The sequence below is a fragment of the Oncorhynchus nerka genome, linkage group LG28 (assembly GCF_034236695.1).
Source record: "Oncorhynchus nerka isolate Pitt River linkage group LG28, Oner_Uvic_2.0, whole genome shotgun sequence".
NCBI classification, from domain to species: Eukaryota; Metazoa; Chordata; class Actinopteri; order Salmoniformes; family Salmonidae; genus Oncorhynchus; species Oncorhynchus nerka.
This window is the reverse complement of record NC_088423.1, coordinates 50,720,841-50,737,743: the sequence shown is the minus strand read 5'-3', so window position 1 is coordinate 50,737,743 and position 16,903 is coordinate 50,720,841. Positions and strand designations below refer to the sequence as shown.

The 16,903-nt window shown below is 44.0% G+C and overlaps 1 protein-coding gene across 4 annotated transcripts; it reads right to left on the bottom strand.

Annotated features, from left to right (window-relative positions):
* Nucleotides 1-608: 608 nt before the first annotated feature.
* LOC115113379 (eukaryotic translation initiation factor 3 subunit A-like) lies at nt 609-16,550 on the bottom strand. Of its 4 annotated transcripts, none has more exons than XM_029640943.2 (23): nt 16,378-16,550; nt 14,354-14,544; nt 14,107-14,243; nt 13,658-13,821; nt 13,017-13,216; nt 12,653-12,861; nt 12,162-12,333; nt 11,679-11,783; nt 11,397-11,495; nt 10,871-10,987; nt 10,479-10,664; nt 9,717-10,064; nt 8,069-8,173; nt 7,821-7,934; nt 7,493-7,615; nt 5,065-5,218; nt 4,580-4,779; nt 2,675-2,763; nt 2,557-2,574; nt 2,031-2,440; nt 1,642-1,816; nt 1,286-1,473; nt 609-922 (listed from the first exon to the last, which is right to left on the bottom strand). In XM_029640943.2, the coding sequence occupies exons 1-23, from the start codon at nt 16,424-16,426 to the stop codon at nt 711-713; spliced, it is 3,765 nt and encodes a 1,254-aa protein (XP_029496803.1). In that variant the 5' UTR covers nt 16,427-16,550; the 3' UTR covers nt 609-710. The 4 variants fall into 4 exon arrangements, with proteins under 4 accessions (XP_029496803.1, XP_029496804.1, XP_029496805.1 ...); XM_029640944.2 differs by having other exon boundaries at nt 1,654-1,816; XM_029640945.2 differs by having other exon boundaries at nt 1,642-1,795.
* Nucleotides 16,551-16,903: the final 353 nt, after the last annotated feature.

Genomic DNA, 16,903 nt, shown 5'->3' with positions numbered 1-16,903 from the left:
AAGGCTATTCTACTGCCAATGGTTTGTCTATGGAGATTGCCTGGCTGTGTGCTCAATTTTATACACCCGTATGCATACGGGTGAGGCTGAAATAGTCCAATCCACTAATTTGAAGGGGCGTCCATACTTTGGTATTTATAGTGCATGTAAAATGTTGTTAGCTTTGAGGGTTAATGCCACATTTGATGCAGCCCAGTAAAAACCAAAAAGTTACTAAAACTTGTCTTACCAGGAAAATAACAAATCCTGCGCATCCTTCAAAAAGGACCAAGTGTAAGAAGTTCTACAAAGTAGCTACTAGCTATGCTACCACAATCAGTCAGACCTTGAGCATTCACAGAGAAATTGAGTGAGCAAAGAAAGAAAATCAACTGTTGAGCAAAGTACTTTATTAATAAAGGCCATATTTATCTATAAACATGCAACTCATTGTGTCAAATATGGTTGAATGCTTTAAGATAGAACCACACACTAGATATTAAGTGAGACTAATTGTATACTCTAAGCATGCACATCAAAATGGGAATTAACTAGTTTTTAGGTTAAGAAGCAACCTTAATTTTAGCAAAATACATATTCAATGGCAATAGAGATCATTGATGAGATGACAAGCTTATGCCAAGGTAAAATTACTAGGAGGCTGGCAGCAATAGAGGTGTACAACAGTCATTGTGGGGCCAATTGGAAGCAGATGCTCAGAGAGGGTGGACTCAGCGGCGGGCAACAGTGGTCCAGCCGTCATCGTCGGTCTCTTCGTTGGTCTTCTTGGCGCGACCAGCGTTCTCTTTGTCTTTCTCCGAGCGCCAGGAGCTCTTCTCTCCGTCCGCTTCACGCTCACCCTCTCTGGGTCTGGGGGGAGCCGGACGTTCCTCTTTACGCACATCACGCTTCTCGTCGCCGGCACGGCGCCAAGAGCCTCCTCCTGTGGGCAGAGAATCTGTCTCGTTAGGGGGTGGCATCTTAACTAAGTACTGTGTTTAAAAATACATCCTCCAGATCCAATTTGTAAGTCGCTCTGGACAAGAGCGTCTGCTAAATGACTTAAATGTAAATGTAAAATGTAAATTGGAAACACTGCCAGAGAACAGGGGTTACAGAAGTCTCATTTTTCAGGATATTGGCATGTATGAGTATTGCTGCATTAATAAGTTGATGCTTGATACTGGTTGACGCTTGCAATGAATACAGAGCTGGCTAAATGGTTTAAAACCAAACTTAATACCGAAATTTTAAAACATGTGGCTAGTAAGGTAGGTTTGCAAAGGACTGAGCAGGCTCATCTTACCTTCTTCAGGCTCTCTGCTGGGTGGGGGACGGTCACGGTCATCCCTGCGCTCAGGTCGCTCTCGACGGATAGGAGGGCGATCCTCGCGGTCAGGCTCTTCCTGACGAGCAGAGTCTCTCCAGCTTTTCTTGGGCGCCTCATCATCAGCACCCGGCCTTCTCCAAGCACCACCACCACCACCCTCCTCCCTGAAAACAGAGGTCCCCGATTACGGCATATTTCTTTTAAATAAAAACACCTGTAAGATTAGTAAGCTTTCACTATATGAGTAAAACCATCCACCAGTTTAGGCGCACTCCTGATCATATAGTATTTGAGGTTCCACATCACAGTGGTGCTGTTTGTAGTCCACATACTGTGCATCTGACCTGGGTGGGCGGCGCTCAGGGAAGCGTTCGCTCTCCTGTTTTTCCTCTCTCTCGACCTCTTCGCCCTCCTTGCTGCTGCTACCTTCGCGGGGTGGACCCCAGCTCTCCTCGCGGGCCTTCTCCCTCTCACGCCAGCCACCACCTGAAGCAGACACCAGAGCAACTGCCCATGATCCAGCACAACGTGTAAGATGAACTGGCAAAAGTTACCACTACACAAACATTTACTATTAGAAGTTTATTAAATATGAATTAACACAATTATAGGAGAACAAATACAAGGAAGCGGGCTTTCAACAACACACTACACAAGAGAAACATGCAACCACATTTCAATTATCCATATTTGGGACAGATTAAACAGGAAACATCCATACCGGGCCGGCCAGCTGGCTTCCATGGCTTGTCGTCACGGGGCCCGCCCCTTTCGTCATCTCCTCCTCTCCTGGGGCCCCAGGTGTCATCATCAGCCCCGCGTCTGGGGGCCCTAGACTCGTCCGTGCCTCTGCGGGGGCCGTCGTCAAAGCCACGCCTGGGGCCATCATCGAAGCCTCTGCGGGGAGCGCGGTCCTCGTCCCCCCCCCTCCTAAGACCCCGGTCATCATCCCCAAAGGTTCTCCTTGGTGGACGGTCCTCGTCCATGCCTCTGCGCAGGGGGCGGTCGTCATCCCCAAAGCCCCTGCGTGGGGGTCCACGGTCGTCGGCTCCACCACGGCGAGGGCCGTCTCCTCCTCTCCTGGAGGGTGGCTCTCTGTCTTTGTCCTCGCCGCCATCGGCTCTCCAGTCCCTAGAGAGAGAAAGAACAGCATCATTATAGGACAGGTCACTTTGACCAGTGAACACAAAGTATTTTAAACCAGGTAAAATGCTTTAGATATGCAATCTGAATGAAATTCCACTCACTTATCTGGTACGGCGTCACTATAGAGAGTAATAAAAGATTTTTTTGACCAGTGAACAAAAAGTATTTTTAACCAGATGAAATGCTTCAAAAATACAGTCTGAATTAAGTCCCACTCACTTATCAGGCACAGGGCGACGCCTCTCCGATTCAACCTCAGTACGCCTCCTCCATCCTCCACCTCCCTCCTCCTTCTCAGCACCCCAGTCCTGGAGAGGAAAAGTGTACAACTTTCATTACCTTTACATTACACACATAGCAAAAAAAGGAAAACGTCCCCTTTTCAGGACCCCATCTTTCAAAGATGATTAGTAAAAATCCAAATAACTTCACAGATCTTCATTGTAAAGGGTTTAAACACTGTTTCCCATGCTTGTTCAATGAACCATAAACAATTAATGATCATGCACATGTGGAACAGTCGTTAAGAAACTTACAGACAGTAGGCAATTAAGGTCACAGTTATGAAACCTTAGGACCCTAAAGAGGCCTTTCTACTGACTCTGGAAAAACACCAAAAGAAAGATGCCCAGGGTCCCTGCTCATCTGCGTGAATGTGCCTTAGGTATGCTGCAAGGAGGCATGAGGACTGCAAATATGACCAGGGCAATACATTTCAATGTCTGTACTGTGAGACGCCTAAGACAGAATTACAGGGAGACAGGACAGACAGCGGATCGTCCTCACAGTGGCAGACCACATGTAACACCTGCAGGATCGGTACATCCAAACATCACACCTGCGGGACAGGTACAGGATGGCAACAACAACTGCCCAAGTTACACCAGGAACGCACAATCCCTCCATCAGTGCTCAGACTGTCCGCAATAGGCTGAGAGAGGCTGGACTGAGGGCTTGTAGTTCTGTTGTAAGGCAGGTCCTCACCAGACATCACCGGCAACAACGTCGCCTATGGGTATAAACCCACCGTCGCTGTACCAGACAGGACTGGAGCGGGATCGATTTGGAGGTGGAGGGTCTGTCATGGTTGGGGCGGTGTGTCACAGCATCATCAGACTGAGCTTGTTGTCATTGTAGGCAATCTCAACGCTGTGCGTTACAGGAAAGACATCCTCCTCCCTCATGTGGTACCCTTCCTGCAGGCTCATCCTGACATGAGCCTCCAGTATGACAATGCCACCTGCCATACAGGAAATCATGCACAGAATGAGCAGTAAGACAGGAATGTCTGTGTTCTGCCATGGCCAGAGAAGAGCCTGGATCTCAATCCCATTGAGCACGTCTGGGACCTGTTGGATCGGAGGGTGAGGGCTAGGGCCATTTCCCCCAGAAATGTCTGGGAGCTTGCAGGTCCCTTGGTGAAAGAGTGGGGTAACATCTCACAGCAAGAACGGGCAAATCTGGTGCAGTCCATGAGGGGGAGATGCACTGCAGTACTTAATGCAGCTGGTGGCCACACCAGATACTGACTGTTACTTATTTTGACCCACCCTTTGTTCAGGGACACATTTTTTTCCATTTCTGTTAGTCACATGTCTGTGGAACTTGTTCAGTTCATATCTCAGTTGTTGAATCTTGTTTGTTATGTTCATACAAATATTTACACATGTTGAGTTTCCTGAAAATAAACGCAGTTGACAGTGAGAGGATGTTTATATATATTTTTTTTAAAACATTATTTGCAACATTATGATAATTTCATCTCATACCTTTACCTGAGATTGTGACTTCATAACTAAGTAAACAGGGAAATGGAGTACATTCATGTCCCACTTTCCACCCAAAATGTCAACAAACTTCACCTTTTACGTTGAGATGGCTGCCTGTGCTTCTCGCTCTCAGTTCGCCGGTGAAATAGAAGTGCATTTAATTTTATGTCGCTCTTTTGAGTGATCAATGAAGGAGAATCATAACTGAGCGAACAAAACTTGCTACATATACCCATGTAGAAATATTATAATTATTTTAACATCCCTCTAAAGTGAGCCATCTTCGACTCAACAGAAATTGAGCTGTGAGAAAGTGCTCTGGAGGAGATGTTGGCAAGAATGTGTAGTAGGCTACCTTCGCTTCTCCTCTGGGTTTCTCCTCAGACCTGGCAGGGGCCCTCATCTCCTCCTCCCTGCGGCGCTCGCGCTCCTCGATCTCCTGCTGTCGGGCTCGCTGCTTCCTCTCCTGCTCCTCTAGTTTGCGCAGGCGCTCCTGGTACTCCGCCTCCTCTGCCTCGCGTGCTTCCTGCTCGATGCGCTCACGCTCCTCGCGCTCTGCAACACCACGTGGAAAACATGTCGAGTCAGACAACAGGACACTGAAGACTAAATGGGGCAACCGTCACATGGGACACCCAGATGAACAAACACCAACCAACACACTTGGACCCAAAATCTGTGCGCACAACTAAAGTTTTTGCAGATATCTTCCATTGACATCAACTATTACCTACTATTATCTTTAAGAGGAACATCAGAGTTGACAAGATCTAAGATCATTTGACATCCATACTAGATACACCAAGTCTCCTCTGGGCCTGAGGTGTGACGCTGAGGTACCTTTCTTGAGCTGCTCCTCGTGGATGCGCTGGGCCTCCTCCTCCTTCTGGCGGTGGAAGGTGTTGCGACGGTCCTCCTTGCGGTGGATCTTCCTCTCCTCTAGACGCTTCTTCCTCTCCTCCACCAGACGCTCCTGGAACTGTTTTAGTTTTTCCTTGGATGGTAACAAGAACAAAAATATTGAGGTGTATTCTTAAAACAAAAAGAGATTATTCTTAATAAAATAAAAAATACAAAAATGAAAATAACTCAGGCAAAAATAACTCATGGTAGAACTCCATTGGCAATTAACACTTTTTTTAGGGGTTATACCTGCTTTATTTGCAGCAACTGAAGCTCTTTAAAGTAAATTTTCACCCATGTTGAATGTGACATTGTTTTTGTGCATCGCTGAGTGATGTTCTATCGATTCCCCGGGCCAATTCATGTTTATCTGCGATATTGCCGTTCAAGCAGGCAGAAATGCAGCCGGTTATGACGTAGCATTGAGATAAAGCTGCTCTTGCTACACTGGAAGTTAATAGGAATAGGACTTTTAGATTGCCAAAACATATGTCTGATTTCAATACGGGCAGATGTCATAACGTGGGAGGGTGTCTTCTCTCGAATGAGCCAATGACCATATATTCCTACCTCAAGAAATGTGTCATTTAACATGGGGTCTAACGGTGTTCACACCTTTCAGACAATTTTCGTGAACTCAGTGCGGTTTGCTTAATTTTGTGTGTGCAGTGTGAACACTCCAAAAGGAACTCCGACCCCTCAAAAGAGCCCCCAACAGAAAGCATCTCAAGAGCTTGGTTCACTTGAATTCTGCAGTCCGGTTCCCTTTTTTAGGGCAATGTGAACACTAAGCTCCCCAGGTTTGCTTGGTATTAATCCCGCGCCACACACTAGACTATTGCAACACCGTTTCCCCCGCCATAGGCCCTCACATTGGTGCCACAAAAGAGAGAAAATGTTGTGCAGGTTCACAGAAAAAATGTGCTGTTTTTGGATATTGATTAGCGATTATCAAGGATCCACCGAAATTCCAAAATATTGTATGTGCGGAGTTTAGTTCAGATTATTTGTTTGCGAAGTGCTCTATAGGTTAAGAGAGCTTCATAAGCCGTTTATTCGATTGTGAGGTTTGAATAGTGTGAGAAGATCACATATTTGATAAGAAAACACAGAAGAGCACAACATATATTCTAGCTCTTAAAGGGTCAGTAAGCCTACATTGGGTGTACAATTTTCAATTACAGCATTACTTAATCTGCAGTTATTCTTCTGCTATTTATTCCGTTACCAATATGTAAATGTTAATAGTATCTTCTGATTGCATTTAGTTAAAAGGTGAGCCATAATTGTAATCTATTAGCTTCCCAAATGTAAGTAGGTATATGGAATATCTAGCTGTCCGTTCACACATTCTGATGGAATGGCTTGTCCTGCACTTTGTAAAAACACAGTGCATTGAGTGAATGTTGGAAAAAGATCTTTGTTCCTTTCTAAACATAGCAATGTGAATGCAAAGAGGACTCTGTCCACAAAATAGGTGAAGTGAACTGGCAAATGAGTTGCGTCCTCAAAGGCAAGGGCAGCGTGAATACAAAGAGAACTGAGATATTCAGCTCTTTACCACAGAGTTCAGTTTAAAAGAGGGCTGAGATTGGTTCTTTTAAAGAGGACTGTATGTGAAAACACCTTAACACATTTCTCCTATTTGTCATTCGTCATGCAATGGACTGACGAGTGACAAATAGGAGAAATGTGTTAGGGCGTTTCCACATATAGTCTATTGTGATTGTCAGACTCCACTCTGAGGCATATTGATCTACAGGTTAAACATGGTGATCTTGTAGACTTAAATTGATAGTGCAGTTTGTTTAGGCGATATTACAGCTACCTAGCTACTTCACATGCTAATATTGACTTTAGTATTACAGTGTAGCTATGTTCGCTAGCCCGCCCATATATAGCACTGCATTGTGGGTTTTGTAGTCGACCTGAGCTGCATCAGATTTCCACATTGCTACCAACCGTATAACGACAAAATGAAACATTTTTCCCCACAAGAAATATTGTTCAGTGTTATGGGACACTTGAAATTACAGGAATGAGTGGTTTTGGGCGGATTTTTCCTTTAATTCCATTGCCAATGGGCTTCTAGAGTCAGTGGTGTCATACACATTTTATGACATTTTGTGGTATATGGCCAATATACCAGGGCTAAGAGCTGTTCTTATGCGCAATGCCTGCATACAGCTCTTAGCCGTGGTTTATTGGCCATATACCACAAACCCTGAGGCGCCTTATTGCTATTATAAACTGGTTACAAATGTAAGTAGAACAGTAGACAGTTATTTGTCATACCCGTGGTATAACAGCTTTCAGCCAATCAGCATCCAGGAGCCAAACTACCCGGTTTAAAAATGGCATTTACCTCGTAGATGAAGCTTCGAGCATCTGTTATTTTGCCCACAAAGTTCTCCTTGTCCTCCATCATTCTGGACATCCTTTGCTTGTGCTCCAAGGCCCTCTCACGCTCCACCTTCATGTTGCTGATCTACAAAACAGATGGACCATAATCATTGACCATTGTGTAACAACAATATATATATATATTGTTTTTAATTCATCATGAAAAACATGGACCACTCAGCCTGACAGTTTTCCATTGCTAGAGCGTTCAGTTCGTGCTTGCCATCTACAATGGCTTTGTGAATGTTATACACAAAAGGCATAGACTCTGAATAAATATATGGTCTTACCCGCTCCTCCTCTTGGAGCTCCCATAACTCCATGTCCTTGACACGCTGCTCCTCGTAGGCCTTCTTGATCAAGGGGATCTCCTCCAGACGTTTGGCCCTCTCAAAGTAGTCAATCTGCAAGGACCAGTCCATACATGAAACATTGAGCGAGTCATTTCTCCCCTAGTGGAGGTCTTTATGCATCACCTGTTTAACAGGCAAGACCAAAAACAAGGAATATACATTTGCTGAAATGTAAATGTCTTCACCTTTTTCTCCTGGTTCTTCAGGCGGTCCTGAAGCTCTCTCTTCTCCTTCTCAAGCTGCTCCACCTGTTTGGACATGATGAAGTCAGGGTCCAGGTCCTCAAGGTCCTGTGAAAAGAGAGGTTAAATAGTTAGTTCATTTCACCATTGTAGATCCACACTTAATTTCCAAAACTCATTCTAGATATAGATTTATATTCCGGACTCCGACATTGCTTGTTCTAACATTTCTTGTTCTTTTTACTTTTGGATTACGTGTGTATTGTATTGCTATATATTGTTGCAATTTGAGCTAGAAATATAAGCATTTCGCTGACCTGCAATAACACCTGCAAAATTGTATACGTGATCAATAAACTTTGATTTCAGATGTTATCTATACTCAACAAAAATAAATGCAGCAATTTCAAAGATTTTACCGAGTTAGAGTTCATAACAAAATCAGTCAATTGTAATAAATTCATTAGGCCCTTATCTACGGATTTCACATGACTGGGAATACAGCTATGCATCTGTTGGTCACATAAACCTTTTATAAAAAAGGTTGGGCGTGGCTCAGAAAACCAGTCAGTATTTGGTGTGACCACCATTTGCCTCATGCAGCGCAACATCTCTTTCAGAGTTGATCAAGCGGTTGACTGTGGCCTGTGGAATGACATCCCACTCCTCTTGAATGGCTGTGAAAAGTTGCTGGATATTGGCGAGAACTGGAACACACGGTCGTACACGTCGATCCAGAGCATCCCAAACATGCTCAATGGGTGACATGGCTGGTGAGTATGCAGGTCATGCAAGAACTGGGACATTTTCTGCTTCCAGGAATTGTGTACAGATCCTTGCGACATGGGCCGTGCATTATCATGCTGAAATATGAGATGATGGATGAATGTCATGACAATGGACCTCAGGATCTCGTCACAGCGTCTCTGTGCATTCAAATTGCCATTGATAAAATGCAATTGTGTTCATTGTCCGTAGCTTGTGCCTGCCTGCCCACACCATAAACCGATCACCACTATGTTCACAGAGTGACATCAGCAAACCGCTCGCCCAAACCGCTCGCCCACACGTAGACCACGTGTATGGCTTCGTGTGGGTGAGCGGTTTGCGGTTGTGAGGGCAACTGCCAAATTCTCTAAAACGTTATGGTAGAGAAGTTACCATTCTCTGGCACAACAGCTCTGGTGGACATTCCTGCAGTCAGTATGCCAATTGCATGCACCCTCAAAACATCTATGGCATTGTGTTGTGTGACTAAACTGCACATTTTAGTGGCCTTTTATTGTCCACAGCACAAGGTGTGTCAGGTGGATTGATTATCTTGGCAAAGGAGCCAATCTCACCAATAGGGATCTAAATAAATTTGGGCACAAAATTTGAGAAATAAGCTTTGTGTGTCTATGGAACATTTCTGGGATCTTTGATTTCAGCAAATGAAAATGGGACCAACAATTTACATGTTGAGTTTATATACATTTTTTGTTCAGTGTACATTCCAGGCAAACACTTACGGTACTGATAAGGGTTTGACCCATTGGGAAGAAAACTTGTCTTAACGTCGATCTCAATGTGATCTTTTCATTTTTAACAAAGCATTATGTTGGACAGGTGTCAAGAGTGTACAGCTTAGTTGAGCTTGTGTGTAGTTTACCTCTATATCAATGTCTTTGAAGGCCTTGGCTCCCAGTTCGGTCTTCTTTATCTGCTCCAGCCGCTCGCGCACTGTCTTTTTCTTGATCTGCTCGTGCTCCTGCATGATGCGCTCCTTCTCGCGCTCCTTGGCCTCCTGGCGAAGGCGCTCCTCCTCTGCCTTGCGCACCTTCTGCAGCTCCGCCTCGCGCTGCTCCAGCTCCTCTTTCTCCCGCTGGATGTTGAGGTTCTCCAGGCGCTCCTTGCGCTCCTCGATGGTCTGCCGGCGGGCCAGGATGCGCTGGTGCTCCTTGCGGCCGTTCTTCAGGTAGGCGGTGATGGCTAGCTGGCTCTGCTCCTCGCGCTCTTTCTGGAAATGGTGGACAAAGAGGGTAGAAGAGTGAGAGATGGGGATAGGTTTGTTAGAGCGAGAATGAGGAGGCTCTGGATAAGAGCGTCTGCTAAATGACTTAAATGTAATGTAAATGAGGAGCAATAAAGATTGATATTGCGTGAAACCCCTATTCGTGCACAATGTGAATTGGTGGTGTGTGTGTGTGTGTGTGTGTGTATGCACGGCACAATACATATAGTATTGGCCCAAAATGTTACATTTTCAAAATGCCTTAAAATAGCTTATAATAATTTATGGAATGCACAATGGGATGATGGAATAGAAAGCATGTTTTGATATTTTATCAGGGAGGACAGTGACGTTGTCTACTTTTTTTTTAGGGCTAGCAGTGCATGTACAAATGCCATCTCGACGGGAGGCTGTACTCACCAGCATGGACGCAGGCTTGATGACCTGGATTGCTTTGGCCAAGGAAGACGACATTGCTGTCAGCTGGTTCCTGATCTGGGCAGAGGGCATGTTCTGCAAGAACGGCCCCACAGGAGAGTCCTCTTTGGTCGAGTAATTCAGGTCTGACCCAAAGCTCAGGTTCCGAGTGGTATGGTCAATTCGAACCTAGAAAAAGACATTTCAAAAAGATTTCAAGTTTGCCATTCTGTGTAACAAACAGAAGTGTGTTAATATTTTAGTTGTGGAAATACTGACTGAATTCAAAGTGTGTAGGTATGAAAAACCTATGTACTTAGGTGAAAAATCAACTTGGGTGTTTGTGCAAAATTGTACAGAGAATATTATTGACAAATCCACGTCCAGTACTCTACCTGCAGATCGCAGTGTCGGGCAGCATCCACAATGGAGCGCTCCAATTGGAAGGGATCCACAAATGGAACCAGGGAGGCCAGACGGTTGAACTCAATGCTTTGATAGATCTGAGCCACCTAATATCCCATTAAAATAAAACAGTGTTCAGTGACTAGTTAATAGGACCACAATTTGCATATTGTAACAATCAATGAAATCATGCATTCCACATGATAGCAGGGATGGGCAACATCCTGAGGCTTGAGAGACACGTCGGGATATTCTTTTGACCGTTTGTTAGTCAATTTTTTTAAATAATAATCAATGCGTGCTGTAAAAAGGACAGTTATTTTAAAATACATTCGGTAGATTAAAACATTAACATAGTTTCTATCAGAATTTAGATGTTCAAATGTAGTTTGAGACTCGCGGGCCTCCTAGTGCCCATCCCTGCAGCATAGAGTTACAAGGATATCAGTTATCGTTTAAGAGATTGACAGACCATTACAAGTATAAGTGAGCCATCCAAAATGAGCAATAAGTCACCTGCTGCAGCAGCCTGAGGATGGTGTTACTCTGCAGGTGGGGAACATATTGCTGGAGGTCCGCCTCCTTCTCAGACTGGTCTCTCACCCAGTTCAACACCTAAGAGGAAAGTCAATACCATAGATGAAGAAAAACAAAATGGTAAATGAAATCAGCCATGACACAAATTGTTGTAATTTCAGAGGAGTTATATGTGTATGTATTTTATATTGTTTTTTGGACCGTTGCAAGTCAAATTGCCCAATGTTGCGACATTGTAACTTGTCTGAATTCAAATGTTACCTTTGTTACTCTTCCGCTCAGCTTCAGTGGGTGGAAGTCCATCTCCAGCCAATTGTACAGCTCCTTCACTTCAGGTACAATGTACTGCAGCAAGTTGAACCGAACCTAAAGGGGAAACATTACATGCACATAGCACCGTGAACAACCCCTGACAAAAGGACAACTAAAAGAAATAAACAGCAGTTGGTTAAACTTTCTCTGACTTCTCTAGGGGTGAAAACCAAGTCAGCCTATTTTAGGACCCGGGTCACAAGCTAACGGCATGCAAGTAAATCTCAGCAATGGAAAAACAAGGTTTTATTTGAATTGTTCATTATGTAGTAAACAAATGTATCTGTATGGGTAGTTCACAGGGCTAAAACAAGTTCAGCACTAGAATACAAACTCCTAACACTGACATATGGGACATACTGTTACCGGTCTGCTCACAAACATAAAGCTATGGTTATTTCTATAGTCTGTTCCATGCATGTGGGTATATACCATGTCATTGATGAGGCTCTGGCGGGTTGGTGGGGACTGCAGGCCCAGTAGTGTGGCCAGCCTACGGTGTTTCTCCACGATTATGCCGTCCATGTCCAACAGGCGGGCAATATCTGTGCGTTCCGGGGTGATAGGAATGGACAGGGTGGCCAGGAGGACCCTTGTGGACATCCTGAGGGAGAGAGAGGAGAGCTGTGAGCAACTGCCTGACTGGCAACCCTGGATCTACCCATCAACAAACATTGATGACAAAAAGCACATTAACATGAAGAGGAAGGGGGCAGTGTCCTGTAAAAAAAGGCTCTGATTAGTTGCAAATGAGGCAGAGGTGTGAGGGTGACTGATCGACAGGTGATTAAGGTGAGAGAGAAACCATAAGTCCGGTTGATGAAAAGTCTGACAATTGTTTTGTTGTTGTTAAGGGAATGGCCATTCAAGTAATTATTTTTGCCACACATTCCAACAGACTGGTCAGGACTGGGCTTCCATACCTCTGCATCTCTTCCTGGGTGAGGTTCTTGCGCATCTCCCTGGAAAGATGGTAGAGGCGATGGAGGGTGCAGGCGTGGAACAGGGCATTCCCAGACTTCCAAAACACAGTGGACACCTTGTTGTAGTAGTTGGCCATAAGTTGAGGCTTGGGGGGCTTCTTGGAAAGGGCGAAGAGACCATGGATGTCTTCCACAGCCTTGAAAGCTTCCTGTAAAAATCAAAATTCATAACACATACAAATCAATGTTCATAATAAAATGTAGATAAAATTGCCTGCTGAAAAAGAAAAAAATGGGCAATAGAAGTATTTGAGATGCAACATTGTTACAACTAAACATGGCAAGCTAATCATATTTGACATACCTGCCAGAGCTCCATGGCAATGGCACTGTCCAGTTGCACCAGGCGTGTCTCCAGGTGCATAGACTGGCTCTCAGGGTTGTTCAGGTTGATGGCTGTGCTCTGGTTGTGGTGGCGCTGGATCTGACCCAGGTGCATGCGCAGATTGTCACAAAGCTTCCGGAACTCTGCCTTACGGGTGTACTGAAGGCAGAACTTGAAAGCTGTGGAGTACATTAGGATAAGGAGCAATACATTTATTATGGTGCCAGAAAAGGTGAGTAAACCTAAACACTTATGCATCTCAGACTAATATATATTTCTAATAACAAGAGTGTTAGCTAACATCAAACCTACACTCAAACCGGGCACTGAAAATGTACATCAGGGGGCCCCCCAACGTTCAGTAAAAATGATTGTAGTTTTTGATTCACCAAGAACTCAGCAAAATAAAAATAATTTCAGAAATCTGTTTAAGTATTTCCACTTTTATTTTTTATGTCTCAATGTAATCAGGTAGGAAATGCTTTTGGGGCTTACTTGTGGTAAATTTGCTGTGAAAATTTGTATAATTATTTTCACTCCCTGACCATCCACTGACAAATTGGGTGAATGTAGTTGCCTACCCGGATGTACATCAGGTTAAAAGTTTAGATTGTGCTCACCTTGTTGGGCAATGTCATGGTAGAGGCGCTCCACCTTGGAGTTGTTACGCAGCAAGTCCAGGCATTGGCGGTAGGATTCCCACAGAAATTTCACCCAGGGAGTGAGCAGCAGACGGTCTGTACGATCCTGGGTGTCTTCACCACTCACAGCGCTCAGAAGTACACTAGGATCACACAAGGTAGTCAAGTCATATTTGAGCTCATAGAACTACACCGTCAACATTGCATCACTGTGCACACATCACCACCATGCTAATGGTTTACAGCAGAGGTGAAGCACAATAGTTATCGTGTTTACAGCTATTAAAAAGGTGGTAACAATCAAGTTTACAGATACAGTGTAATATATCTGAAATCTAGTATCAGTCCATTACATTGGAAAAAGTTTTCAATGGACCCATATCTCAAAGTTAAATAAAAGGTTCCTAGTTAAATAAAAGGTTAAATACCTCTCAGGAGTCTGGATGTTGTCAAGATCCTCAATGTCCAGGACCATCTGCTGCGACTCCCCCTTGGCTGTCTCCGTCTTCTCCTCGGCCAACTTCAGGTAGGCTCGAACCACATCCTCGAGGGATTTGATGTTCACCTACAGAACAAAATAGAGGGTCACACTTAACTCCGGCAGGCGAGTGACTTTTGTAGGATCAATAGTATGCCAGGTTTACGCTTGTCCAAGAGAGGGCTTGGTGTGCTGACCTGCTGGCAGATGTTCTTGTACTGGTATAGGCCCTCCTTGGCCAGGTGGCTCTTGCGCAGGTCCACGCAGAGCTCCAGGTACTTGAGCATGATGGGCTCGTGGATCTTCTGCCATGTTCGATGCTTTTTGCTCTTAATGACATCGTACAAAACATCCAAAGCTGGCTGCTTTTTGCCCACCTCCAAAAACTCTGTAAAAACATAGCACATTACATGAAAAAGGAGGAAAAAAATGTTCTGAAGGTGAATCCGTTGCTGCAATATAACTTTCATGCACAAAGGACACCTAATAGATTACAAATATCGGAGTCCGGTTTCCCCGACATCGCTGGAATTTAGGCTTACGAGTGTTTTAACGATGCATCTTTCCTACAACAGCCGAAGATGCAACGAGAGAACATTGCTACGGGCATCATTGAGGCATGTGTCGATACTGATAGGATCGAAAGAAAGGCAGTCTGCCCGTCTCTCAGAACAGCTTTCACCATTCAAATCCTACCTTGATATTATAATTATTCCACAATAATGACAGATCAGCTCCTAGAAAGATATCACTCTTGGCCGCAAATATTGAGACAGCTTATTCTAATGCTTACCCTATAATAACGTACTTAATCATGATTTGGCACATCATTGCACACATTAGGCTACACATCATTAAATATATCGAGGCAGAAATTACAGACAGTAACCAAATAAAACAACATGAAATTGATAATTTTGTTAGGCTATTTATATTTGAAAGCAGTCATCTCGGCTCTCATTTGAAGCATCTTTTTATCCTTTGCTTGTTTATAACAACTGCAGACATGGGAAACTTTGGAATTGTAGTCAACTTCGTTAAGTTATCTATGGTCAGAGACAGATAAACATCTTGATTCTGTTTTGTGGACGTCTGTGTATAAAGTGGCGGCAGGGGGGACAACATATCTAACCACATAGTTTGCTGTTCTTCAGATTATGGGCTTTTTCAAGTGCAACTTTAGTAATGATGTCGAAGGAGATTTAACGACGCCGAAGGTTCGTTCTAATGATGAACATAGCCTTAAGATGCTGTTGGGAAACGAGGCCCTGATAGCCGACTTTTTATTATCACATACACCGGACAGGTCCAGTGAAATGTGTTGTTTTACAGGGTCAGCAATAGTAGTACGGAACCCCTAGACTAGAGCAAATTAGGGTTAAGGACCAAGCTCAAGGGCACATCGACAGATTTTTCACCTTGTCAGCTCAGGTATTCGAACCAGCGATCTTTCGGGTACTGTCCCAACCGCTAGGCTACCAGCTGCACTTTAGCTACTATAGTAGGTATTTAGCTACACCCCAAACCAGCCATATGTTATGACTAACGAGCGACAATATAACTGCAAGATTAATTAGTAGAGAATGTTAGCTATGACAACATCACGTGACAACCGACTTTCATGGGGGTGAGATGTGCTAACCCTGCCCGGGGAACAGGGCGATGCAAAACGAACTCGCCCATTGATAGCCAATCTTAGCTGGGCCTTCTGTTTTGGTGATCCAATCTAGTTAGTTACCTTGTTAGTTATCCAAGACAAGGCTAAAAACATTAACCAGTTGATGTGGCGAAACCGATTATTAGTGACTTCCGAGTGAGTTGAACAAGTTGATCCCCGTGTCAGCTTAGCTAGGGGATATGCTAATACGTTAGCTAACCCTTCAAGGCTAGGACGTGCTGACGTTAATGTTAGCTAGTCAGTGTGAACAAGATGGCAGGTACTTTTCGACGCACCCGGCCTAACATCAGTGACAGACATAAATCTGATCGGTGTGATTTTAGATTTCAAGTACTGTTGTTGAATTGACCGGGCTATGACACATTTTAACGTATTATGTTATTCAAAGGCCTAGTGACACGGGTGGCTTGAATGAGTGTACCTCTAAACTTACAACATGTCTTCCCCGCCATGCGTAGTAGCTAGCGAACCACAGCAAGCCAATGTGAATACATAACTGGGACGCAAGCGCGGAAATCTAAGAAATGATCATATACGACTCACCATTTGCTCGTTTGAGAGCATTCTCCGGTCGTTGGAAATAGGCCGGCATTTTTCTGACTTTCTCGCGGAATGAAGAGAAGGTTGGTTTGGGTGAATTTGACAAATTTCACCGGTCCATCCGCGCCAGGCATTCACCCGTTCCGACAAGCTCCTAGGAAAGGAATGAACCACGTGAACGGCCCACATCAGTGACGACAAAGGTTCCCGTATGTAACAGAAGAGACGTACATCAGATAGAAAGGCTGTAAGTAAATTATTAAACGTATGTATATTGATTGAGAGGAAATTTTATTACAATTTCATGTGATTTTTTTTTCATGACGTTGCCGTAAAGAATTAAACAAATAAATATAAATTAAATATTTAATAAACATTCATTTGCTTTGCAGGCATTTGAGATTAAAACATAACCTGACATTTAATGTGACATTTAAATAATTACTTTCTTTGAGCACAACATAAACAAAAAAAAGGAAATTAGTGATACATTGATTGGTGGTAGATTACATATTTATTTCTATGAGAG

Coding starts and splice junctions, on each gene's coding strand:
- LOC115113379 (XM_029640943.2), bottom strand. CDS start 16,426: ATGCCGGCCTATTTCCAACGACCGGAGAATGCTCTCAAACGAGCAAAT. Junction 7,935..8,068: donor TGAAGAACCAGGAGAAAAAG/GTGAAGACATTT, acceptor TGGTCCTTGCAG/ATTGACTACTTTGAGAGGGC. Junction 7,616..7,820: donor AGCTCCAAGAGGAGGAGCGG/GTAAGACCATAT, acceptor TCTGTTTTGTAG/ATCAGCAACATGAAGGTGGA.